Genomic DNA, 25,255 nt, shown 5'->3' with positions numbered 1-25,255 from the left:
TGAATCCATATTTGGAAAATATTTGTAAAGATTTTACTTTCCAAATGCCAATTCCCCAAGTTGTATTAATGTTTGCAACCAAAATTCAGTCGCAAAACATTAATATTTTACCACCAAGCCAAACAAAGGGATAATATTTACAAATGAGAAGGGTTCCTCAAGGGACTCATTCCCGTGGCCAAAAACATTTGTTGGGAGCAGACAATGGTTCACTGGACCATTGCTTACTCCTAAAAATGATTGTAATTTTTTTTCTTCTTCATATTGCGTCTGGTTTTTCTTTAAGAAAACAGACCGCATTTAAGAAAAAGATTGCTGGCCATCATGCCTGTGACTCAAGCCGACCGTAGTGAGTTATAATTTGCAACCTACCTCAATCATATTAATGAGGTAGGTTGATTTGCAACCCACTATAATTCAATGTTTTGTGACCCAACCTATTAATACATATGCTGGTTCACAATATGCAAACACATTTGGTAGAAGTAGGTGTGAAAATTCCGACCACTCCTACTAAATACATTTTAGTACATTTAAAATATAAATCACATATTGCAAATCATTATTATTAGCAATTTATGATTTCTTATTTGGAAACTGAGTACATGAGGCCCATAGTACCATGGCCTCGCTGCAGAGTCTTATTTTATGCTTCTTAAAAAGTGGACTGATGTCCTGTCTCCTTGCCAGCAGGGTTTTTTGTACTTAAGAGCACAAAATGCAACTAAGTATTGTGGCCCGCTATCATACAGTTACAAAGACCTGGGCAGTTCTTGTTGCAGGATCACTTTTTTTGTAGGCCAAGACTGGAAGCGCTCCTAGTCTGAATTTTATGCAGAGCCTCCTCTTTGTCTCCGGTTATATACGGTCCAGGGATGTTTCCCAAAAGCTCGGGCCTTGTTGCTTAAGTACTGCGTTAGCTGACTACCTGCACTTTAGTAACCTTTTATAAGGATCTGCTCCCAGTAAAATCTTTTAATTATTGCAGAACTTGATCTGGTCATTGATTATGGATTGTCCCAGAAGTAGTCACTCCCTGTTTCTTTTTTAAGGTTTGAGACACGTGGTATTAGCTACTCCAAACCTTGAGAAATGTTTTAGGTAGACTTTGTGAGCCAGAATTTTTCCATAACCAAGCCCGGAACAGTACGGCTTTTAAGTAGATTACAGAGTCTATACTGTGCAGGCCCAACTCAGCCATTACTGCTTCCATCGGTGTACCTAGACAAAGTGATAATAAACGCCGGAGGAAGTCATTCAGGATCTTTTGTGGTCTCTCTACTTTTATGAAACTGCATAGGGCGGCCCATATGTGCAGGCAGCCTGCGGTTTCATCCTGTAGGCTTAAAGATCAGGATGCCTCAATATTCTGCTGCATTTATTTGGAAATTATAAGACGGCATGTGAATTCTGGCTCATTGCTGACACTTGTTGCAGCTTGTGTTGTCCATGACAATTTGATGTCAAATTGTATTCTTAAATAATTGAACCAATTACTTTGAAATGTAAGCAGATCCGGTGCTGCTGTGGGTCGTCCATTGCAACAGCTCACACTCGCTTCACTCATACCACTTAGTGTGAATCCAGCTCCAAAGATCCTCTCTTGATTGCATCTATAAGGCAGGCTCCCAGCTCTTGGTTTCCCAAACTCTAAATACTGCCATCTGGTGCACCATTCCAGAGGTCCATTTCTCACAAGATGCAACTCTGCTCACTAGCATAGCAAAGATGAGCTTTGAGGGCTCCCCAACCTCAGCTGAGGTGCACTCGACATTCCCGTCCGGTACTGTATTCTAGAGACAGACCAGGCACTAAGTTAGTCGCCTGCAATAAGTGCTGAGAAGCAAAGTCGTGCCTCTCACCATCTTGTCTCTTGTTGCTGGTACTACTGAACCTTGGTATGTTTCTACATTATTGTCTCTTACTTGGCTCCTTGTTAGGACAAGTTTTCTATTATTTGTATACATTCAATCAGGCCGCCACTTCTCTTAGTTTTGCTTAAAATGTATGGTTGGAGTGGAATTTATTTCAGGTGAACAAGACACGTTTTGAGGCATCGGCAAAGTGGTCAATTGCCCACGGCCCCATTTTTTAAGGGGCCCCCTGGGGAAGTAAACTTATTTTCGCCCTTGCTCACCTCCGTCTATTTCTGTAACTCAGCCTCTCTCCCTCACTTTGCCTACCTCTGTGTTTAACTCAGTCAGTGAAAAGTAAATGATTTTTGTAGCCCCCAGAAAGACATATTTCAGATGTTTTTGTGTAAACCAAGTTTCTGAAAGTTTATTTGGCATCATTTAAACTTCAGTTAGGAGATAATAGGTAATACAATTAAAAGTTGTTACGAGCAGGGGACCTCAAAATATGTCTTCCCGGGGCCCCTAAATCCTTAAAATGACACTGAGGTGAACAAATTACATTATATGCCTTCATTAAATCCTTAGTTTACTGTATTCAGTGTACATGCCAAAAAGTGCTTTCTTTTTGTCCAGTATCTTGAGACTGTTCAGTGCCTATGCACCATTAATAGATCAACAAATTCACATTGAACATATGTTCTAAGAGTCTATGAAGGAACCTTTCGCAGCTGCTCTTTACTTCAGTTCCTGCATGCAGGAATGCACCACTTGTTTGATGAAGATATCTGACAGTAAAACCAATTATACATTTGTATTCTGATGTTTTCCCTATACTTTTCCTTGATTTTGTAACCTATACTTAAACGCTGTACCACTTCTTGTTTAGTATTGCTGCTCTACCAAAACGTCTAAGTAGTTGTTACCTACAGTAGGTACACCCTCCTTTTTTTCACACATCTTAACTTTTCCATTACAGTTAAAATACTATATTATGTTTATTGTGGATAGCCCAGTGACCTTCAGAATACATTTACGTCACAAACTGGATTCACCTGTCTCCATCAGCCCTGGTTTTTCACATTGTTCACATTCTTTTGAGGTATTTTGTTTAAAGTAGCTGCTCTTTACCTAGTGTATACCAATCAGCAATGTATAGCAAAATATTCCTTGACAGAAATTTGATGAATTTGTCAGTGTGCAACACTAAGCTTGACTCGCTCACACTTCGCCAGTAGTGTTTCGACTATTTCCCACAGCTAAGTGAAGTTGGCAAAAACAGAATTTTAACTGTAAGCAAGTGATTCAAACCTTGAAATCTACTATTTTGCTCCAACAAATTTTCTCTGCACCAAAATTACAACTGGAGTCTTTACGGCCATCAAGAAGTTAACAGATCTCCCGGTTTTCATGCAGTCTGCCAGTTCTTTAGACAGATGCAATCAATTTGTGAGTTATTTTGAGACCCAAAAAAAGACTATTGAAACCCAACTAGAAGCATGTAAAGCTGTTTTTTTGTATGTAAGAGACAAAAGCTATTTAGTTGTAAAACTGTAACTTGCCTTTACACAGTTTGTTTCTTTAGATAAAGATTATTTCCAAACTTAGGTAAAAATTAAGATTCCTAACTTTACTACTCCTAAATGCCTTTTGTGAATACCGAAAGTCGTAGTTTAGGAGTAGTAAAGTTAGGAATCCTAACTTTACTACTTCTAAATGCCTTTTCTGAATACTGAAAGTCATAAAGTTAGGATTTTGTCTCAGATTACTTTTGTGAATCGGGCCCTATGTCTTCAGTGAGATTGAATGATCAGCCCAATGTTCTGATTTCTCAAGGTCATATTCCAGATAAGGTTATTTTTACCCGTGGTTATCCCTTTTGATCCAATTTAATTTTACATTTAAAATGATTTGATCAATATGTGTTTTTGCAAGTTTGTTTCATTCTATTTATCAATCAATATTTGTTAATTTTAATTCGAGTGGACCAGCGATATGGCATTTGGAAGACGATCAACATGTTGCACAGATTTGTGTATGTTCCCTTTAAGCGTACCATTTTAAAACAAAAATTGAGGTGCTTAGTTTTCATAAGGTTTCTTCTGTTTTGGTAATCAGCGCCTCCAGGAAAATACTTCGTTGCAATTTATTTAAACATATTCTACTGGGATCTCGATTTCAAAACTATTGATCCGAATAGCACATCTCTTTAAACACGGTTGCTTAGGACATCTTTTTATCTGTAAAAATGTAATTCTGAAAAATCTTAATTTCTTTCAGATCCCTAGCCATATCTGGAAAAATGTCCTTCATATTTAATTGGATTTACAGTGGCTTTAGTAGTATGCTACAGTTTTTAGGTAAGTTTGAATCAGTGTTGCCTTTATTTTGCTCTGAAGTGACTGTTTTTAAATGTATCACTTGGTTAGTTGCTGTGAAATTGCCATCATAAACAGTCTACGAATTTGGACCTGTGTGCAGAACTAGTATGATCTAATGGGCGGGTTCTGTCTGGCACTGTCATGTGGTTGCACTGGAAAGAAGGGGTTGATTACACCGTGGGTATTTTAAAACTCTGACTGTGATAGTGTGTACTTTTTCAACACCGTGGGGAAAACGCTTGCCCCTAACTGTCTATTGAAACCAACCCTCACCCCCTCCATTTTCATGTCCTCCTCTTAAAACCAACCACCTGGGAAATCTGATACTGATGTGGACAGCACACGCGGCAGTTTAGTAGAGCTTTTCTTTCCCACTATGTTCGCACGATGTATACACAATATTGTATGTTCTGCTCTCTCTTGGGTGCCCCAGAATTCATTAAAACAGGTAAAACCAAATAGCAGTGGCGCCCACCTGCTCCTGCTTTGCACCACAGGAATGTCCTACAGACCAAGGGACAGATGTACGAAGGTAAGTGTTTGCGATTACCAAATAGCAAATGTTTGCGATTGACTATTTGGTCATTGCAAACAGCAATGCACAAATGTGTGTTTAACTCAGTTTGCGATTCCCAGTGGCCACAGATATACCTACCTCAGTAATAGCGACCTATTAGGAATTGCGAAAATCACAGGGATGATGGACTGCTGGGGTCAGCAGACCACGTTTTCTGTGATTGCTTTTCAATAAAACAATTAGTTTTTTTAAACAGAGGCTATTTTCTTTAAAGGAAAACAGGATGCGTTTCAAAATGAAAAATGAAAAGTTTTTTCTATTCATTTTTTAAGAGTAGACAATGGTCCTAGGGACCACTGACTGCTCTTAAAAACGTTTTTACAAACATTCACAAAGGGGAAGGGGCCCTTTTGCGAATAGGTTACCACCTACTTAAAGTAGGTGGTAAAATGCAAATGTTTCGTGACCACATTTCGGTCGCAAAACAATTCACACATGCCACAGCGGGTCGATATTAGGAAGGTACACCCTAAACACGCCCCTTCCTAATACTGAATTGCGAACTCACTTTACGATTAGGTAATCGGTTACAGAATCGCAAATTGGGCCTTTGTACATTGAAAATTGCCTTTTTTCTTTTGCTGTTTGTGAACAAAAAAAAAAGGATTTGTACATCTGGGGACAAATTTTTAATGCAAAATGGACAAATCTGTATCTCATTCTTGTTTCTCAGTATATTGGTGTTCTCTCCTCATGCATGCCTTTGGGATTTTTCAGGTATGGTACAGCTGCAGGGGTTACTCCACTTTTGATCTTGCATGTGCCTCAGTACTGTTCTGTGGAATTATTACAGCAACTGTTCGCCTGCTTTTAAAGCTGTGAATCCTGGGTTTGTGCTTTGTAAGGGTGCTCCTTTGGGATCCTGACAAATATGTATAGGTTTATTTGACCTATGTACAGGTTTACACTCCATCATCTATCTCCGATTTGCGCGCAAAATAATGCAGGATGCACAGAGTGCTCAGTTCCTGGGATGAGTGCCATCCAGCACTAGCAAATCATTGCAAGCATGGGTGCTTCACACTGGAGTAATTCTTGGAGCATCTTCTTGCGCATAGTATGTTAATCAGCATGTGTGGGCTCCGTGAAGGACACCGCTGTATACCATGAACCCTGCTACCACCTCAACTTCCTCACCATTTAATTTTCATAAGGTCTTGATTCACCCTGACCAACTATAGTTTTGCTTCCAGGACTAGTGGTTGAATGCAAGATCACTTCTAACTGGAGGCTAAAACAGTTGATCTCCATATCCAAGCCATAGTAACTTAAAACTTGGTTACTGCAAAAACGCTCTATTCAAAACTACTGAAAGAACTTCATCATTCTCCTTCAAGGCTGGACTCACCTTTGGAGATCAGGACCTTATGAAAAACAGATCTTGAGGAGCTGCACTGGCTAGCGGTCAAGCAAAGCAAAGCACCGATCGCCGCCATGCGGACATGCCAGCTTGTCTACCCTGAGCCTCCGAGTGATGAAGAAGCGAGGTGAGCGACCCCCTCCTCCCCTCACCCATACACGAGGCAAAATGGCGGCCCCCACTGTGTCCCAGTGCACCTACAGGGAAGGGCGCCCAGGGATGCCAGGGGTGTTCTTTGTTGCCTGTCTTACATCTAATGGGCGCCCCCAACCCTGCAAAGATCTGCCGCTCTCGACACTCTTTTATATGGAACAGGGTCCAAGGATGCCTGACCCCATCATGGCCTTTAAAGATGACTTTGTCCCCCCCCCCCCGCTGAACTTTGACTTACTCTACCCGTCTAGGACTGCGCCTACCCTTTTGAGAACATCTGTAATTCTTTCTTTCCTCCCCGCTCTACTCCTCTCCCCTTGCCTGTTACTGACCTCAAGCGGTACTAAAGGGGGTTCAGACATGGCTATATGCAAATCAGTCTGACCCTGTGCCTCATGGGAACAGTCCAGCTCGAACTGCCAAGCCATGCCTTCCCTGGACCGGAAACAAGCTTCCGAGGACCGGTTTCTGGCATTCCAGCTGTCTTCAGCCCGGCTTGCTTGAATCCAGTGGCAAAGTGAGCGAATCCAGTGGCAAAGTGAGCAAGGGACTCACGTCTGAGCATACCCTGCCACACTTATGGCGGCCAAAAGCGGTACAAAAGGGGGTGGTGATGGACGGAGCATCTGAACCAATCAAACGCTCACACCCAGTCAAAAGATCTGGGTTTAATCCATCACCGTTCTTTAGCCCACTCTGCCACCCCAGTTCAGACATGGCTATATGCAAATCAGTCTGACCCTGTGCCTCATGGGAACAGTCCAGCCCGAACTACCAAGCCATGCCTTCCCTGGACCGGAAACAAGCTTCCGAGGACCGGTTTCTGGCATTCCAGCCGTCTTCAGCCCGGCTTGCTTGAATCCAGTGGCAAAGTGAGCAAGGGCCTTGCCCCTGTTTACCTGTTAATTTTCCATTGTCATTTGAGATCTAGCTATTTTGTCTGATGCCCGATGGAGCTACCTGGTTTAGCTATAGGGGAGAAAGGTCGGGGATTCCCTCCTTGGACGTCACCTACCCAGTCAGTCTTTAGCCAGACTTCCTTTCATCTCTCCTGTCATCTCTTCACGCATCCTCCTTCTAGTTATGTCTCTCCTTCTCTCCTCTCTCAATGTTCTGAGGCTGATCTATTTTGACTGATGCCTGATGGAGCTACCTGGTTTTAGCTATAGGGGAGATGGGCCATGGACTCCCTCCTTGGTCGTCACCTACCCAGTTGGCCTTTAGACAGACTTCTTTTCGTCTCTCCTTGTTGTCTCTTCCCCTTTCCTCCCTTTCTCACCCTCCCCTCTACGCTCCATTACTCTGCCCTCCATGTTCTTTAAATGTTTCCCATTGAGACCTAGCTTTTTGGCAAAAGCCTGGGGGAGCTACTGGATAGCTATAGAGGAGTCCCTCTATTTATATCTCTACATCTCTCCTCTCTCAATGTATTGAGACTGAACTATTTTGTCTGATTCCCGATGGAGCTACCTGGTTTAGCTATAGAGGAGATGGGCCCTGGATTCCCTCCTTGGTCGTCACCTACCCAGTCGGCCTTTAGACAGATTTTATTTCGTCTCTCCTTGTTGTCTCTTCCCCTATCCTCCCTTTCTCACCTTCCCTGTTCCCTCCCCTCTACGCTCCATTTATTTTGCCCTCCATGTTATTTAAATGTTTCCCATTGAGACCTAGCTATTTGGCCATAGCCCGGTGGAGCTACGTGATAGCTATAGAGGAGATGGGCTTTGGGACTTCCCCCTCGACCGTCACCTACCCAGCCGGTCTTTGGGCAGACTTTCCTTCGTCTTTCTGCCATTTCTCCCTCCCATCCTGTTTTTCTGCGAACCTCTACCCTTGACACCTGAGACCGAACTACTTTGTCTGATGCCCGATGGAACTACCTGGTTTAGGTATAGGGGAGATGGATCGTGGATTCCCTCCTTGGTCATCACCAACCAGTCGATCTTTAGACAGACTTCCTCTCATCTCTACGGTTGTCGCTTCCCTTATTCTCACGTTCTCACCTCACCTACCCCCCACTTCTTTTCTTTCTCCTTCCTCTCCTCTCCTAATGTATTGCTGATGGTTTAATGTAATGTGTAATTGTTTAACTTTTTCTGTTATGCTGTTAAACCACATTGTTGACTTCCTTTCGTCCCTCCTCTTCGTCTCCTACCGCATCCTCCCTCTATTTATGTCTCTCCTTCTCCCCTCTCTCAATGTATTGAGACTGAACTTTTTTTGTCTGATGCCCGATGGAGCTACCTGGTTTAGCTATAGGTGAGATGGGCCGTGGATTCCCTCCTTGGTCTTCACCTAGCCAGTCGGTCTTTAGACAGACTTCTTTTCGTCTCTCCTTAATGTCTCTTCCCTTATCCTCCCTCCCTCACCTCCCCTGCCCCCTCCACTACTTTTCTCTCTCCTTTCTCTCCTCTCCTAATTGTATTGCTTATTTTGGGGGATTTATTGTGTAATTGTTGAACTTTTTCTGTTACATTGTTGATTCTCATGTAAAGCGCTCTGATACCTCCGGGTCTATCCAGTGTTATATAAAACTCTTTAAATAAATAAAGCAATTTCAATTTAAAGTGCTGTCCCTGATACGTAAATACCTCAGTCTAAAGTCTTTTATTATCATTTTAGTCCACATTTTCTATTACCAAACACCTCTGTATTTGAACATTTGCCTTCCACAAATATACCCCTATTTACCCAAAGTTTCTAAATTTGTGAATCTGCCATTGAGAAATAGCCGCCCCAGAATATTAAAAACATATTTTACCTAATGTATTTTAGTTTGAACATGAAAATCTGGTTCTTGGAAAAACCAACTGACCAACTCTGATCTTTCAGCTCATCATTCTACCGGAGCCTGAATGCTTGGGTTATTTTTGTACCTTATACATCTTGAACAATTAAATTCAATCAGTCTTGGTTTTGTCTCTTGGGCTGAAATTCATTAGCTGGAAGTGCTCTGCTTCACCAGAGAGTGAATGGTGGCAATTTACTGCATAATGTATCACTTCAAGACGTGTCTAGGATGGGAGGGTGTAAGAAATTGGGTTATTAGTTTTGTAGGATCTGAGGCCTGCGCAAGTAGTCGGTCCACAGTTCCCCTTACAGGGAACCAAGCACCCCATTGTAGCAGTTAACTCTTTCTAGATAGCGAAGCAGAGCAGTCCTAGGCCTACTCAGGGGAGGTGGTGTAGGCTAGTAATCAACATTTGCTGTCACCCAAATATAACACTCAATAATTGATTGTCCAGTTAATGCTTTGTTTTTGAAAAAGGAAAAGTCCAATTATAATACACACGCACTACTACATTCTAGACATGAGTTTACAAATATATACATTCTGCAGCTAGAAATATCGTAGGTGACATTCTGAAAACACATTTGACCCCTAATGGGTCATGGCCTCCAAAATCACAGTACCCTAAATCTTTACCAGATAGAACATCACAATACAGGCTCTATAACATTAAATGAACCAGGCCTCTTGGCCTTGTCAAATGTTTATCAGAGTGACATATAAGGCAAACCTATGGGTTTTGTTAAGGGGTCACTAAATTAAAAAAAACTATAACCACATGTTAAGAATCACTTTTATGTCATAGAATTCAGTAACCATGATTAAATGAAATCATTATTGTTAATAAAGCATTGCAATGTTTATAAAAAATCAGTGCCATTAACTTATTATCAAACATGCATTTTAAACCAAGATAACATATTTGATTCTTTATACATACAGTTAGATCACATAAAATGCAGTCATAGAACAACCCCCTAGAGATCATTGCACTCCCTGACTGTAGAACAGAAGTTCCGGCCTTAGGAGAGTTTGAAAATCAAGGAAATGTCTCCCCAGGTCAGGTTTCTTAAAACCTGGGAGACTTAGGGTTAGGTTAAAATCTTGTCTGGGAGCTGCTGCGATTCCCTGTAGCCCCCCCACAGTTCTTGAATTTCACCTTGGTGGTGCCCCTACCGTCCTGGGGCCACTACTAGAAGGACAATCTAGACAATCCAGCCTAGACAGGGCATGATGGGGGCGCTGTCTCCCTGCACATATGAATATTATATTAGCACCCCGCCGCTTCCTTTTCACAGTGCAGTGGGGTGCTAACCCATCATAAATACACCGACACGGGTGATAGTATCACCGGGCCTAGCAAGAATCTGAGGAGGGGAGTTCCATGCATGCCCTCTCCCCAATAAATAATTAACGTTGCACTAACCCTTGGGCACTGGCCCACCCAGGGGTAATTGTAGAGAGTTCTGGCGGAGCTACACGTGATCCGGTGCTCGCAGGGAGTCAAAGGTAAAATTCATTATAGAGTAATATCCCTGGCCTCGTTGGTCTGATTTCAACAGCTCTAGCCACCAGGAGCATTTTAGGAAGGCGTCCTGGCCACTAAAGGAGACACTCTGTGTGGAGCTGGTTTTACTGGCTCCTTGCGCTAGCCTTCTCCTCTGCTGTGCCCTCCACAAACCCCATGGTTTCCTAACCTTCTTACAGGGCAGCTTGGGGGCAGCGGAGTCCATGTGTTCCCCCAATTGGTATGCAGGGGGTGGAAGGGGGAGCCAGCATCACTGGCCCTGGAGAGACCCACTGGTCCAGGGGTCAGCTGTAGACAGAGTCCTCAGTCCATTAGGGCATCAGGGGGCTTGCCTTCTCAACTTTTGATGGTGTTGCCAGTGTCCCATTCCTGGTTCAAAATCTTGTTCTCCCTTGTACAATAGCTTTTGAATTGGGGGGGGAAAGTTCTTGATAGCAGGTGCCCCCGTCCAATGCTAGGCTGCCACATCAACCCTTCACCTTGTCCCAACCTTCCTGCACAGCATGCTGGGTTAAACCAAGATGGTGCTGTCAAAAGGTCTCTGTGCACATCTCCTCAGGAGGGCCTCACCTCCACCCTTAGCTGACATCACTGCCAGGGACTTTCCCGCCAAACTTCAAAGGGGAGCTGTAAAGAAATGCCTCATTTTGTGTGATCACCCCCAAGTTTTGGGCTGATGCTTTTGGTTTTCGATGCAGCGTGCACTGAGGCATTCTAATCAGACCCCAGTGCCAGTGTTCTTACCCCGTACAAAAATGTATGTTGAATTGGCTACCCCAATTGGCACAGGCTGGCTTACTTATATGTCTCTAGTATATGGTACCAATGGTACCCAGGGCATGTAAGATGAAGTGTCCCACCAGGGTTGCAGCACAGGTTGTGCTATCCTGTGGATGACAAAGTACTACCACTGCATCCTGCAGTGGCTATTTCGACTTAGTCATTTAAACCAATGGCAAAGCCCCCACTTCCCTCTACAATATATGTAAGTCTCCCCTAAAGAAGGCCTATCAAGCCCTGAGGCAGGGTGCTGTATATTATTGAGTAGGACATATATTTTTACTATGTCCTGACAGTGAAACTTACAAACTGTTGTTTTTGCTGTGGAAAAGTTAGTAGCCCCATTGACTAACACAGTGTTACTGGCTGACCTCTCACCCCGGCTAACTCCTGAATGGGACCACTAAAATGGGTATTTGATGCCCAAGTTATTTCACTTTTAAGGAAAGACAACTTTTAGAAAGTTGGCACTCTGTTGCCCAGTTTTTCCAGTGGCTTCACACAGCTGATGACCACCAGGCAGCCTTATGCCCTCTTGGGGAGTAGTATGAATGTCTCTCAGGTTCAGGAACAATAGAAGCCAGCTATAGGAAAGGTGTTACCTCCCCTTGCAGGAAGCCACTCAGGATGTCAGCCTAGAAGGCAAGCTTCAAAGGTGAAGCCATCTTTGGTGGGCAAATGGCAATCACATTCTTGAAGAGTTGCCCCTTTGTTCAGGTAGACAGGCTGGTGACGGGAACAGAGAGGGGTGACCAGTGTCCAAACCAGTTTTTTAGTGTGCAGGTAGGCCACAGATAGCCACACCTCTAGTGTGGGCTATCAAGCTCCTAACATCAAAGGAAGGGTTCATACATCTTGGGAGTTGGCAGAATAGTGCACTCTGGGATTGCTAGATGCCACCCATAGCCAGAAGCTGTCTCAAGGTGGGAAGGATCAATCAATCAATCAGGGGTTTATAGAGCGCACTACTCCCCTGTGAGGGTCTCGAGGGAGGGGGGGCTGCTCCGGATCAGTCAAAGAACCAGGTCTTGAGGTCCTTACTGAACGTGTGCAGGGTCGGGGAGCGTCTGATGTTCACAGGGAGCTTGTTCCAGGTCTTGGCTGCGATGTGGGAGAAGGCTCCCCCGCCTTTTCTGTTTCTGCAGATGCGGGGGACCTCTGCCAGGGCAAGGTCGGCGGAACGGAGGTTCCTCTTGGGTACTTGGAAGGATAATATCTCGTTGAGGTATTTGGGTCTGATGTTGTTGAGTGATTTGTATGCGTCGGAAACGAGTTTGAAGGTGACCCTCTTCTCGACGGGGAGCCAGTGGAGGTCTCGTAGGTGTTGGGTCATGTGTTTGTGACGTGCAGTCCCGAGGATGAGTCTGGCAGCGGCGTTCTGGATGGCTTGGAGTTTGTGTAGAAGGATTCTGTTGATACCGGCGAATAGGGCGTTGCCGTAGTCCAGTCTGCTGATTATGAGTGCGTGGGTGATGGTTCTTCTGCAGTCGGGGGGATCCATTTGAAAATCTTGCGAAGGATGCGTAGGCAGTTGAAGCCGGTGGGGGCGACGGCGTTGATCTGGCTGTTCATGGTTCATGGCAAGAGAAGCTGCACCGAGTGCTGGACTGCACCTGCCCCACCTTGGGCTAGCAAAGAGAAGAATGTGCCTGTGGCTCCTGTCTTGTAGAAAGGTCACTCCCAACCCCCAAACTAAAGCAATGGTTCCAAGTGTCAATCAACTGACCTCCAGAAGCCGGCACCAGGGCTGAAGTAGCCCATTCCGATCCTTGACAGCCAAAAGTTGCTCCTAAGTCTGCTTAATCCAGTAATGTCATCTGAGTCAGGATTGGTTGCCACATAGAAACACCAACCTTCACCAAAGGATACAGCTGGACCCGCTGTGTACATAGCTCGGTAGCACAGCAAAAGCTGGCCTTCTGGTGGCTAAAAATGGACTTTGAGGGACACCGACAACTGCAACAAAGTCGCCCCACCTTACCAGTGGAAGTGGACTGAGGAATAACTGCAAGAACAGCCCCATCGACTGTGCAGCACTCAGAGCATCTTTCGGCATCCTCAGCATCCTGCATCCCAAGCATCAGGACCACTCCATTGCAGTTGTGGTGGTCTTGAGATAAAGCATGGAAGTGGACTTAAGACTGCTCTGGTGACCAGGTAACTGTCCAAATACTCCTTAGTGGCCCTTCGGCCTTCTCCCTGTCAGATTTGGTTGCGCCACTCGAGCAGATGTAGCCAAACACAACTCTTTCAAACTTGACAAAAGGTTCTAAAGTTTACTATTACCATTGCTTGTTTGCACTTTGGACTAAAAAGCTGAGATTTATGTTTTACCTGAAAGTCTATTCCCCTGGAACCAAATGATTTACACTAGTTCCTTTGTTTAAGCCTTGCTGCTCGAAGCCACAACTACACAGGGTTGAGCTTAAGGGTTTTACAAATAAGCCTGATTGGACCCAAGACAGCTTTGCGAGTTAATTATACGGTAAGGTTTCACAACAATACCATATAATACACCCATAATACACCCCAATCCTCACAGGAGACCCTTCCTGTGTTGGCTCCAGATGTCTGGGTTCCCTCCTTTATTCAGTGGCCTTGGCTATCCCAACCCTGGTACAGTGTGATCTCCATGTACCAGATGCAGATTTTCTTCCTTACCCCTTCCTCCTCAGGAGCTGAGTGAAGCACTGTTAATTACTCCTTTTGTGTGGTGCGAAATTAGTTTCCCTCTGCTGGGGAGAAGAGTAAATAATGTGGCCCAGCATGGTGACAAAATGCCTGGAATCTGATCCTGAGCAGAGAGAGAAAAATAGGACAATTCTGGATGACCCTTAAAATGTACATGTAGGTTCTTGAGACCTCCGTATTCAAACTTTGTGCACATGTTTCACTCTAGCTTGATACTTTACTGGACTTTGTAAGCCTAAGGGAGTTGAAACTGCGCTTTAACCCCTTGCGTGCTTAGGCCAGCCCCCGGTCATCCGACGTCACGGTGGGTGTGTGCGGAGGACGGCCGGGGGCCGTCCGAACCCCGCTCACTCATTAAAACGCCTGCACAGCACAGAAACTCGCGCAGCGCGGAAGGGGTTAAGGCATATTTCCCACTATCTGTATAATACAGTGATACTTCAGATAAACCGGTAAACCCTACCAACCTTACCTTTGAGTGCCCACTAATACTATAAGGCCTTTCGCTGGTCAACATCTAACCTTGCAAAGTCCTCTCTGCACCAGGCTAACGGGCTGTGGACAATCGTAGTCTTACACATGCAGCCTGCACGCTTGTGCACCCGTGTGTACACATATGCTCACATACGCTCCTGTGTAACCAACCAAGAGCAAAGTTTCAGTAGCCTTATCTTATAAGGCAGACACTGGCACACTACAGTAGTCTCTCATGCGAAGCCAACACATGTGAGCACACCTGTTCACGTATAACCTGCTAAGTGCTGCTACCCTAGCTGAGTCACAGCAGCCTTATCTCAAAAGGGGAGAACACTGGCTGTAAACACATGCAGTACATTTAGTGAGACTCACCCCAGTAAAAACTCCAAAATCGGGTGATCAAAAAGCAAACAAATGCTGGCATTTTAAATAAGTGAAACCCATTTGCAGCAGAGGCATTGATTCATTTTGATTTCCTGCCTTACACCAAAGGTACACACTTGTTTGAGTGTACTGTCATAATGATGGATTTACATTACTCAAGTGAATACATCTTACAGCTCTCATGGTATCTAGAAAGTCTTTCACAACATGTTCATAGGTCTCATATGCCCTAGCTTTATAATTGCGTACACAAGAATATCAAAGGAATCCCAGCGGTCATGCCAACTAAGACACTGTAATGGAAAACAATCTCATACCTACTTTAACTCTCTTACGACACCTGCAATATTCCCATTTCCATCACTTCTTGTCCCCCTGAGTTCCTCACTTCTACTATTCAGTCATACCTGCCACATCTCTCCTGCTATTATCCTTTCTCCTTCCACACCATTCGATACTTCCACATTGACTTAGCACTCCACTTCTTCTCTCACACTCTGTCACCAACGTACTACATCTTCATCTTTTTTATTTGTGTTTTTTTGCACAATTATTTTAAATAATTGCAATTGCATTTTGGGAAATAAACCATTAAGAGTAAAGTTTTAAAAACCAGGAAAATAAAGCAAGTCATTCAGATTTGCCGTTTAAAGACTATGAGAGTTTATCTTGTTTAATATGATGTCATAAACCTTACACAAACGGTTTGGTAATTCTGCATTACACCCGGTTATGCAGGCTATCTCTGCTACTCTACATCTCCTGATATTTAGGTGTAAAAACACTGGACTTAAGAGGATTTGCTTAAAGTGTGTAAGGCCCCAACAAATGCATAAAATATGGAAAAAGGTTTCTATATTCAATGTGCAAAACCTGCATAAGAGATCTATTTCACCTGTCAGACGTCCCCCTAATGGGAAACTGGCCACCCTCTAAAGTTATCCCTTTCCCTTCAGCTACATACCCCGTCTATGTCTTCCCTTTTTTTCTTCACTCCAACACTTTCTATATGAGCCTCATACACTGACTCTATCCTTCCTTCTAATTCGTGTTTCCCTTGTCTAAAAACTACCTCCCTAATCCTCACACCCATTCTCTTACTCCTATATCTTTTGAAACTAATGCCAAAACTTCCTCTTACTGCCACACTCCACCAATCAATCCCTAAACTCCCAATTAAGCCAGTGCTCTTGTTCCCTATCCTCTGTTTCTCATTTCTCTTCTCGTCGCCTACTTGTTTTATTCCACAAACGTAAACCTGTTACAAACTCCTCCAACTACTTCCTTGAGTCTCTCTTTACCCACATCTTCGGAACATTCTAACACCTCTACTGAGTGTGTTTGAATCAGACAATATATCAACAACAACAAAAGAGTGACATGAAGTGCAAGAATACCAAGAAATCAAACCAACATGATTCCTTTATATAACTTGTCACTAAGAAGAAAAACGCAAGTGCCACAAAATAACTCGGGTGAAAAAGGAAAAGAAATATTTTCTTTAAAAGAACCCTCACTCACCCCCCTGGTTGGTGACATGCTTCATCATTGGGTTCCCACTGGGGAGACTGAGTGTCCCCCCAGTGTGCTACAACGCCTGATTACAGCGGAGCTGGTTCTTTTCGTTGTGAAGGAGTGAAAAAATAATAAGTGGTAGTGCTGTGTGTGATTAAGAAATGCCTGGTTGTAACCTGTATTCACTTTAATAGAGGGCCAACCAGCATTGGTTAAAAGCAAGTGAAAAGGACTATTCAGAGTTTATAAATTGAAACTCCGTGTCCTACAAGGTAGTGGTCAACATGTTTCTGCTATGTAAAGCCTAGTTCACTCAGCATTTGTCAGGGCCTAAATATTGATCCTCTGGTGGTATGCGCACGCTAAGGGGCACCCTACCGTGAGGATATATATGTGAAAAATCGATATTACTCAGGGATTTACCCGTGGGGGCTCACCCAGACATCTCTAGGGCCCGCAATCTGTAAAAAGGAAGGAAAAAATGGTAATGCATAGGACAATCTCGAATTGAATATTAACTGTTCTCTAGCGAAAATACTCACATATTTATCAGTATTATCCAGTTAACATTGAGCACCCATTTAAACCCACCACAAATCACCCTTATGTGACAAAACAATAAGGCACACGCCAATTTTATCATAACGGCATCTCCTCACCCCATATATGCTAGGGTCCATTAGTGCCAAACAACTGTAACTCTCCAAGTGTTTGAAAAGTACGTATCGACTGTTAGTGTTGTTCTGCGCCGCCTTGTAGCTCTGTGGTTATGAATACTCGGATAGTAAATGCCAAGGTTAAAATAGTAGGAGTTTTCCTAGTAGTGCATGCCCTCGTCAAAACAATCAAAACCAGCTGGGAGTGATTGTAAATCGAATGGAAAATCATGGCCAAAGTTTAGAATGACTCACTGTATTCAAACAGGTTCCCCGTTACATGGGCTCACACAGCAGGGGTAATCTTCACGCCGTGCTCCGTCTAAGTAAATTAAACAAAACAGCAAAAAACGGTCTTGAAATGGATATCTCAGCCGTTGTGTCAAAACATAAGGGGTAAACAGCTCACATTTGCTCTTACTTGTCAGCCAGCGGCTCCCCGTGGGCTACCTATTCAGCAGCACTTCCGTGGCCCGAATACAATTGGGACGCCGGCTCGAAGCCGAAAAATACCCAGGTCGTTCCGGTCACGTGTGTGCTCTACGGAGCAACGTCCTCACGTCGGGAGAGAAAATGAAAGGGGACGTGTTTTTTTCATTAAGTCAAAAGTCGACCAATTGTAATTTGTATTAATTAACCCCTTCGATGCATGTGACAAGGTCAACTCGTCATGGGCGTTACCTGCGCTGTGCGTGTGGCGAGTTGACCTTGTCACGTAACGCGGGATTTTTGAAATCTCAGCGCTCAGCGGGAAAACCGCTAGCGCGCATGCGGTTAAATGTGAGTTCACTGGGAAGTGTACTGTTATCCTCTGATCGCTCTTCATGTGTGCAAGATTACTATAAGTAAAACAAATTATACCAGTGCGCCAAAGCTTATTTCATGGGCTCATTACGCATACCAAAAGTTTTTCTTTTTGTTTGTTAACTTAATCGGTGTGCACAATCACGAGCGACAGACAGGGTAAGCAATTTAAAAGAAACTATCTAATACGCCCCTCAGACTGCAATCCATACCATGAACCGCCTCGATCTGGAAGTACTTAAGGTACACATTAAGTGCCCTTGGGGATAAAACGATGAATAAACCCTTGTCCTAATTGTTCAAAATAATGTGTGTGGGAAAGGTTCTCAATGTGTGAACGTTGAGGTTTCTCAATGTGTTCATGAGATCTACACACGCACAAAAAGGAGTATGATTTATAGAAAACGTAAACAAAAAATTAAACACAGAGTAACTAGAAATTCCCATATTGTTTTAGAAAAGAAGGCAGAAATATATTACACTCATGGTGGTGGATGTAATACGTCCAAGGCAACCATATGTGTTGTTGCTTTAGCGTCTCATCACTGATCCCCAGGGGATATCATCATTCAAGCATGAACGATGACTAGAAAGGCAGAAGATCCACCTTTGCTCTTTTTCAAACAGACCACTCTCTGTACCAACACTCAGATGTTTGATAATGGTCCACGTCAAATCATTCGGTGAGTGTTTCTTTTCCAAGAAGACCAAAGAGGCTATCCTGTCCAAAGCAAGGTCACCTTACCCAATCTCGTTCCATGTTCAGTCCCCGGTTCTGTACCAAGACTTGGCACTGATCACACTACAGAGACGTAGACAGTTCTGCCTTGTCACTGAACATCGGAGACAGCGAGAGATCTCGTATTCCTGGGGACACCCCTTCCGTCTCATCTTCTGTTTTAGAGGCACGCTACACCAGATACGCTCACTAACAGATGCTTGCCGCCTGCTGGGCCTGACCCCACCGAGCAAAAAGGGTGATGCCGGTGGCCCAAGTGCGGGCCCTGATATCTCTACGTCGGGCTGGCAGCGGCAAACCAGGAGGAGACGCCCTCGGAGACCACCTGCTTCGGAAATCGCCCAAAGCCAACGAGAAGCGCTGGCTACAGCCACGGAGGCCCTAGCGAGTGAGGGCCCGGAGGAGAAATAGTGGTCCACACACTCACTCACACTCTGGATACCACCTGATGCTTCTTTGCTGTTTTTGGGTGGGCGGCGGGAGGGGGGTTGTTTCTCTCCGTTGATAGTACCATGGACCCTAAGCGGCTGCAACTCCAGTCGTCTTGGGACGACTGACTTTTTTCAGAGACTGTTGTGGTTTGCAATGTTCCGGGGTTAGGGAGGGCTGGGGGGGGTTCCTGGGTGGGCTTTGGGGTTTGGGGTTCTCTCTTTGGTTTTATTTTTTTGTAGTTGGTTGGGTGGGTTTACCCTTGTCCATATCTTCCTTTCCTTGCTAGTGTACACCGTCCCTGGGATGCTACCGCCATACCCCCTTGCACTACATCCATGCCTAAAGCGTTGGACACCCGCTCCGGCTTTCCTTTGTTTCCAACACTAGGTGGCGCACAACCGGTTTTGACCCTCAATGTCCAGGGTCTAAATAACCCCATCAAACAGCGGGCAGTCCTGTCCTTCCTGGAACATTCAACTGCAGACATCTGCTTCCTGCAGGAGACCAATTTGCTATACAAGGACCAACACAGGATGAAACCCTGCGCTTTCCCTATTCAGCTATTCTCCTCACTCTCCACTAAGTCAGAGGGGGTGGCGATACTGTTTTCCCGCTCATTCCACGGCAAGGTAGTCCAGAGGGAGGCGGAGATCAAGGGCCTCTTACTTTTCCTGGTGGCAGGACAGTTTCTTATGATAGGCTCAGTGTACGCTCCTAACGAAGGTCAGGATATCTTCTTACACAAAGCACTCACTGACGCCACAGCTAATTCGGAGAGACGCATACTGCTGGGGGGAGACTTGAATCTTGCCTTTAACAACCTTACCGACCGCTCCTGCCTATGCACTAGTCCAGTGGGGGCCCTCCCACAGGCGGGTTTAGCACGCCTTCAAGAGCTGGGTCTTGTTGACCTATGGCGACATTTCCACCCCCATAGTCGGTCCTACACCTATTACTCAGGGGCCCACAAGACATACGCTAGACTGTACTATTTCCTGTGCTCCTCCTCGCTACTGGCTGACATTCTTACTGCGTCTTTATCAGACCATTCCCCGGTCACGGCCTCCTTCTTACTCCCACCTACTCCGACACCACAACGGCAATGGCGCCTTCGTGATTAGCTTTTGCACCAGGCCTCCATTGTGGACCAAGTCAAGACCTCTATCTCGCAATATCTAGCCCTCAATGCCAACACAGATACTTCCCTAGAGACACAGTGGACTTCCCTTAAAGCGTCCTGCGGGGAGAACTCATTGCTATATCCGCTGCCATCAATAAAGAGCGGGCTCCGAAGCGATCTGAACTCACACAGCGGGTGGCGGAGCTGGAGCAGATGCACCAGCGCACGGGGGCAGCCAGGGCATGGCGTCAACTTTGCACAGACCGGAAACAGCTGGTGGCACTGGATCAGGACAAAGCAGAATACGCAGCCCTCCACTTACGCCATACCTACTACACTGGGGGTAACAGATGCGGCTGCCTTTTAGCTCATAAACTTCATGAACTGCGACAGAGATAAGGGGTGCAATCCATACGTACTTCTGGAGGCGACCTCCTCTCCGATGATGTGGCTATAGCGGAAGCCTTTCGAGACTTCTATGCTAAGCTTTACTCGGGTGACTCCCTCGACGCGCTCCATGGCCTGAAATACCTAGATGGCACGCTGCTTTCTCCAATGAACTCCGCACAGGCTGCTCACTTGGATAGGGCGATTAGAGGAGGTAATCGCGGCCATCTCGCGCCTCCAACTTGGGAAGTCCCCTGGCCCAAATGGCTACTCGGCAGCCTTTTATAAGACCTACTGCAAGCAGGTGGCCCCATTGCTATGTGATCTTTTTAATTTGTTTGCCCAACCCGGTGCTATCCCAGAGGAAATGCTGGAGGCCTCGATCATCGTTATTCCGAAGCCCGGGAAGGACATAGCTAGCTGTAGTGCATACAGGCCAATTTCCCTTCTTAATATTGACATCAAATTGTACACGAGTATTCCAGCGACGCAGTTAGCTCCTTATATGCCGCAACTGGTGGAGCCAGATCAGGCAGGTTTTATCTCACAGCACCAAACCAGTGATAACACGAAAAGGATACTACACCTTTTAGAAGCGGCGTCACGCGCTCAGAGGGACTGCATGTTGCTGGCTATAGACGCATAAAAGGCCTTCGATAGGGTCCATTGGCCTTATTTAGAGCAAGTCCTACAGCGGTTCGGCTTGGGGGAGGTCTTGTGTACTCGCATTCTTAATTGTTATCGCTCGCCCCTCGCCACAGTGCGGGTTAACGGCCAGACGTCTTCCTGCTTCCCTATCAGTAGGGGTACCTGGCAGGTGTGCCCCCTTTCCCCCATTCTATTTGCGCTTTATATGGAGCCACTTGACACAGAATTCGGCCCCATGCCCTCATTGCAGGGATTAAATTCAGGGGGGATGTTCACAAGATCAGCCTATACGTGGACAATATTTTGCTCTCCATAACTGATCCCGCCCAGACTCTTCGGGCCCTCTTCATTGAATTGCATAACTTTGCGCAGGCCTCAGGGTTTAGGATCAATACAGACAAATCAGTCACCCTCAATATCTCACTTTCTGAGTCAACACTAGCCCATTTACAAGAGGAGCATCCTGTTCAATGGTCCGACTCCACAGTTCCCTATTTGGGAGTACTTCTGGGCCCTACCATCCCCGCCACCATTACTGCAAACTATGCTAAGCTTCACACTCAAATCTGCGGGGAACTACGAAGATGGGAACACCACCCCCTTTCATGGTTGGGCAGGATATATGCCATCAAAATGACAATCCTCTCCCAGATCCTTTACCTGTTCCAGACCCTACCTTTGCGCCACCCAGCAGGCTGGATCCAACAGACCCAGTCCGACCTGGCTCACTTCATTTGGCAGGGTCGCAGACCGCGTTTTAAACAGGCAATTGCGGTCCTCCCCCGGAACAGGGTGGAGTTGGGATACCTGATCTGCAACTTTACTTCAACGCGGCGCAGCTCTGCTATTTGGTGGAGTGGCACCGCTTGGAATCTGAAAAGCACTGGCTGTTCCAGGACCAGGCGGTAGCGGGCATGCCTTTGCAGGGAATCCCCTTTCTTCCGAAACAACATAGACTGCTGTTCTGACCGAGTTTTTGCCCCTTTTCTTGAGTGAAGGTGACTGAAGGTGACTTTAGCCTGCTATCATTCTAATGGGAGGACTAGAACCTTAGACCGGGCCTATTTACAAGGCGTTTGATGTAATTCCCTACCCTTTTCTTTATTCTAGGGCTTATAAACCTATGTTAAGGGATAGATTCCTTAGTATTAGTAATAATCAGTCCTTTTGTAAGAGTGCTAGTATACTTCTAATGGAGTTATGCTTATTTCGTGCCTTGTAGGCCTTGAACGGGAGAGACTCCATCTTTCTTTCTGCCTCGGCAGCTTGAGATGCTTTTAGGTCAAATGTAATGTTTTAGTTATGAAGTGTTGTTCGCTTGGAGAGAACCGGCTCAGGCTGGCTCTTATCGAAGAACTGTATTTTTCTTCGTATCGAAGACATAACATCAGGCCGGCCGGCTGAGAACGTGTCCTTGGTACGGGGAGGTACAGGAATTTGGTGGGCGGCAGGTTACTGGCCGTAACTTTCCATGCATGAACAAGGTTCCATATTAGCGAAAGCACGAAGCAGTTAGGGAGTTAGTTCGTAGGCAGCAGCTAGCCGTTAGCATCATTGCCATTAATCATCTTAAGGCAGATAGTCGCCATTTTGAAGTCTGAGAAAGACCGAAAGCTAATACTCTCTTAGACAGATTGAAGTTATTTCCGTTGGAGCAGCTGGCCAGCTTTGACATTAAGATCAGAGCATGTAGAGTGAAGCAGTTAGTGGAGAGAACAAATACCAGAGTGGTAGAAACTGATTTACAAGATCGAAGCTGGAGGGTGAAGACAGTCCGCGATTGAGAGGAGAGAGGAGTAGTGCAGAACAGCGAGAGTGCAGCTGACGAGACAGAGAATAAGAGGAAGGTTCCAGTGACATGGAGGGAAACGGAGGAGACAGAGCATAGCGGTGCAGACGTGTATCCGTGACTGCAGGGGTGATCCTAAGACGAGCCAAGGCACAGACGAGAAGGGAACCCAGATGACTACCGAGTCCAGACTTCATATTCATAAGGTGACGTCGACCCTTTCTTATTAGTGTGCACACATATTCTAACCTTTCCTTTTGCTTTTCAGGCTATGTGTGATATTGTAGTGTTATATTGTTGATGTTATTAATGAATAAAGATACCCCACTTCTTAGCGAACTAGTGCGTGATGGTTGTTTCCTTATGATAAAGTTAACCTTTCTTCTAGTCAGATGCTGTTATGTGAACGGATGCGACTCCCCTCCAGGTAAATGGTAACTGAGCAAGGGAGTAGAGGAGCACTCGAAATAGGGAATAACCTTTACACAGTGTAATTTGGCCATTCTTGTGTGGGAGAGGATTGACCTGTCTATCTGTCCCATAATCTATGATATTGTATTGTCCTAGTAGATAGAGAGAGAGAGTTCCCAATATGGAGAAGGTATTCATAGGAAAGTGATCGTCGTTGTGTAGCGGCGTTATAGAGAGCATTGACCGTGGTCGATGTGTATACCCACAGGATTGTGGCTTGCGAGAGCACCGGGAGAACAAGGTGTGTAACAAGAACACTGATTGTGGTCAGTGTGTATACCCACAGGATTGTGGCTTGTGTATGTAGGAAATAACGAGAGCACTGATTGTGGTCAGTGTGTATACCCACCGGATTGTGGCTTGCGTGAGCACTGATGGTTATCAGTGTGTAATGGTAAATAATCGGAACTGCCTCAGGGTAGTGTAGTCTGGGTCCATGTTGCCGCGAGACTATAAGGTATGAGTGTGGTGTTGTAAAAGATCTAAGCTTGTATATTGCTAATTCCCCATCCTTAGGTAGGTACACAAGTGCCTTTTGTAAGTAGGTCCTGAGGAGGGAGATGGTTACGTTTCGGCTGGGTTAGTGGTGTTCTAGTCTGATTCTATCTGGTCCGAAAATCCGGTCGTTACAACCGCCCAACCTTTATGCATCCTACATTACAGGTACAACTCTGGAGGCCTGGGATCGCACCGCCATCAAGCACGAGTTGACGTAATTTCCTTCCCCTTTGACTCCCCTGTTTAATAATCCCGATTTCACTCCAGAACTGCATCCCAAAGCGTTCACAAGCTGGCGCCTCTCCCCTTGTCGGTCTCTGGGACACCTTTTTAATCTAGAGGACATCATTCCATACCCGCAACTTAGAGCAGTCTGTGGAATTCCAGAGGCAGACAGGATGTCCTACCTACAGCTTAGACACTGGGCACTCCAACCCCAGATTAAACCCGTACGTGAAATGGCTGATTACCTGATCCTCAGACAAAAAACTAATCTCAGACCTGTATAAACATCTCCTTGTAGCCACCACCCACACCTATAATGCAGGCAGGGCTCGCTGGGAGCAGGAACTAGGGAGGGCTCTATCTCACAAAGAATGGAGCGGCATGGACAACACGGGTCAGCCTATTGTGGACACTGTAGCAGAGAGCACGCAAGTTGACCACTCCCCCCTTCTTTTTTCCTTTTTTTCCTCTTTTTCTCTCTATAACTGTTTGCTTCATCAGTATTGGATTGATGGCTATTCTCTATTGTTTCCTTAGTTCTATGTTCATGATTTATGCCTTCACACCAATCTCTTGCAGGAGGGTGAAGCGAGCAAGTTCGTAGCAGGGGAGCAGAGGGTGGGCGACAGACCTCCTTCACCTGAACAGCTGTATCTCTATCATTAGCATGCTGCAGACAGGAGAGTTCACTACACCCATACACCCTACACCGGGTACTTGCCGAGGCAGGTCCTGACCCAGTTTTATGTCTTCTGAAAGGATGGGTGGCCCTGAGATAGAGGCGCCAGATGGCGGATCAGTCAAAATCCTTACCTGGAATGTAAACGGCCTGGGCGCAAAGATAAAACGGGGATTGGTGATGGCCTCAGTTAAAAGGATGGCCCAAGACATAGTATTACTACAGGAAATGCATCTACATGGGACACGGTGTGGTTTCCCGGCTAGAGGGGAGTACAAGGTAATGGCCCATGCAGGGTATTCGTAAGGTTCCAGAGG

At 45.4% G+C, this 25,255-nt stretch overlaps 1 protein-coding gene across 2 annotated transcripts in view; it reads left to right on the top strand.

The window, feature by feature from the left end:
- The window catches only part of SAR1B (secretion associated Ras related GTPase 1B), a 470,631-nt gene that overhangs the window by 209,295 nt on the left and 236,081 nt on the right, over positions 1-25,255 (top strand). For both annotated transcript variants that reach the window (XM_086931492.1, XM_086931493.1), the window contains one exon: positions 4,134-4,213. In XM_086931492.1, coding sequence (XP_086787618.1) covers positions 4,156-4,213 — 58 coding nt within the window. In that variant the 5' untranslated portion in view covers positions 4,134-4,155. The remainder of the gene's footprint in view (positions 1-4,133; positions 4,214-25,255) is intronic.

The sequence above is a fragment of the Lissotriton vulgaris genome, chromosome 7 (genome assembly GCF_964263255.1).
Source record: "Lissotriton vulgaris chromosome 7, aLisVul1.2, whole genome shotgun sequence".
NCBI lineage: Eukaryota > Metazoa > Chordata > Amphibia > Caudata > Salamandridae > Lissotriton > Lissotriton vulgaris.
This window is presented reverse-complemented; position numbering and strand designations above follow the sequence as displayed.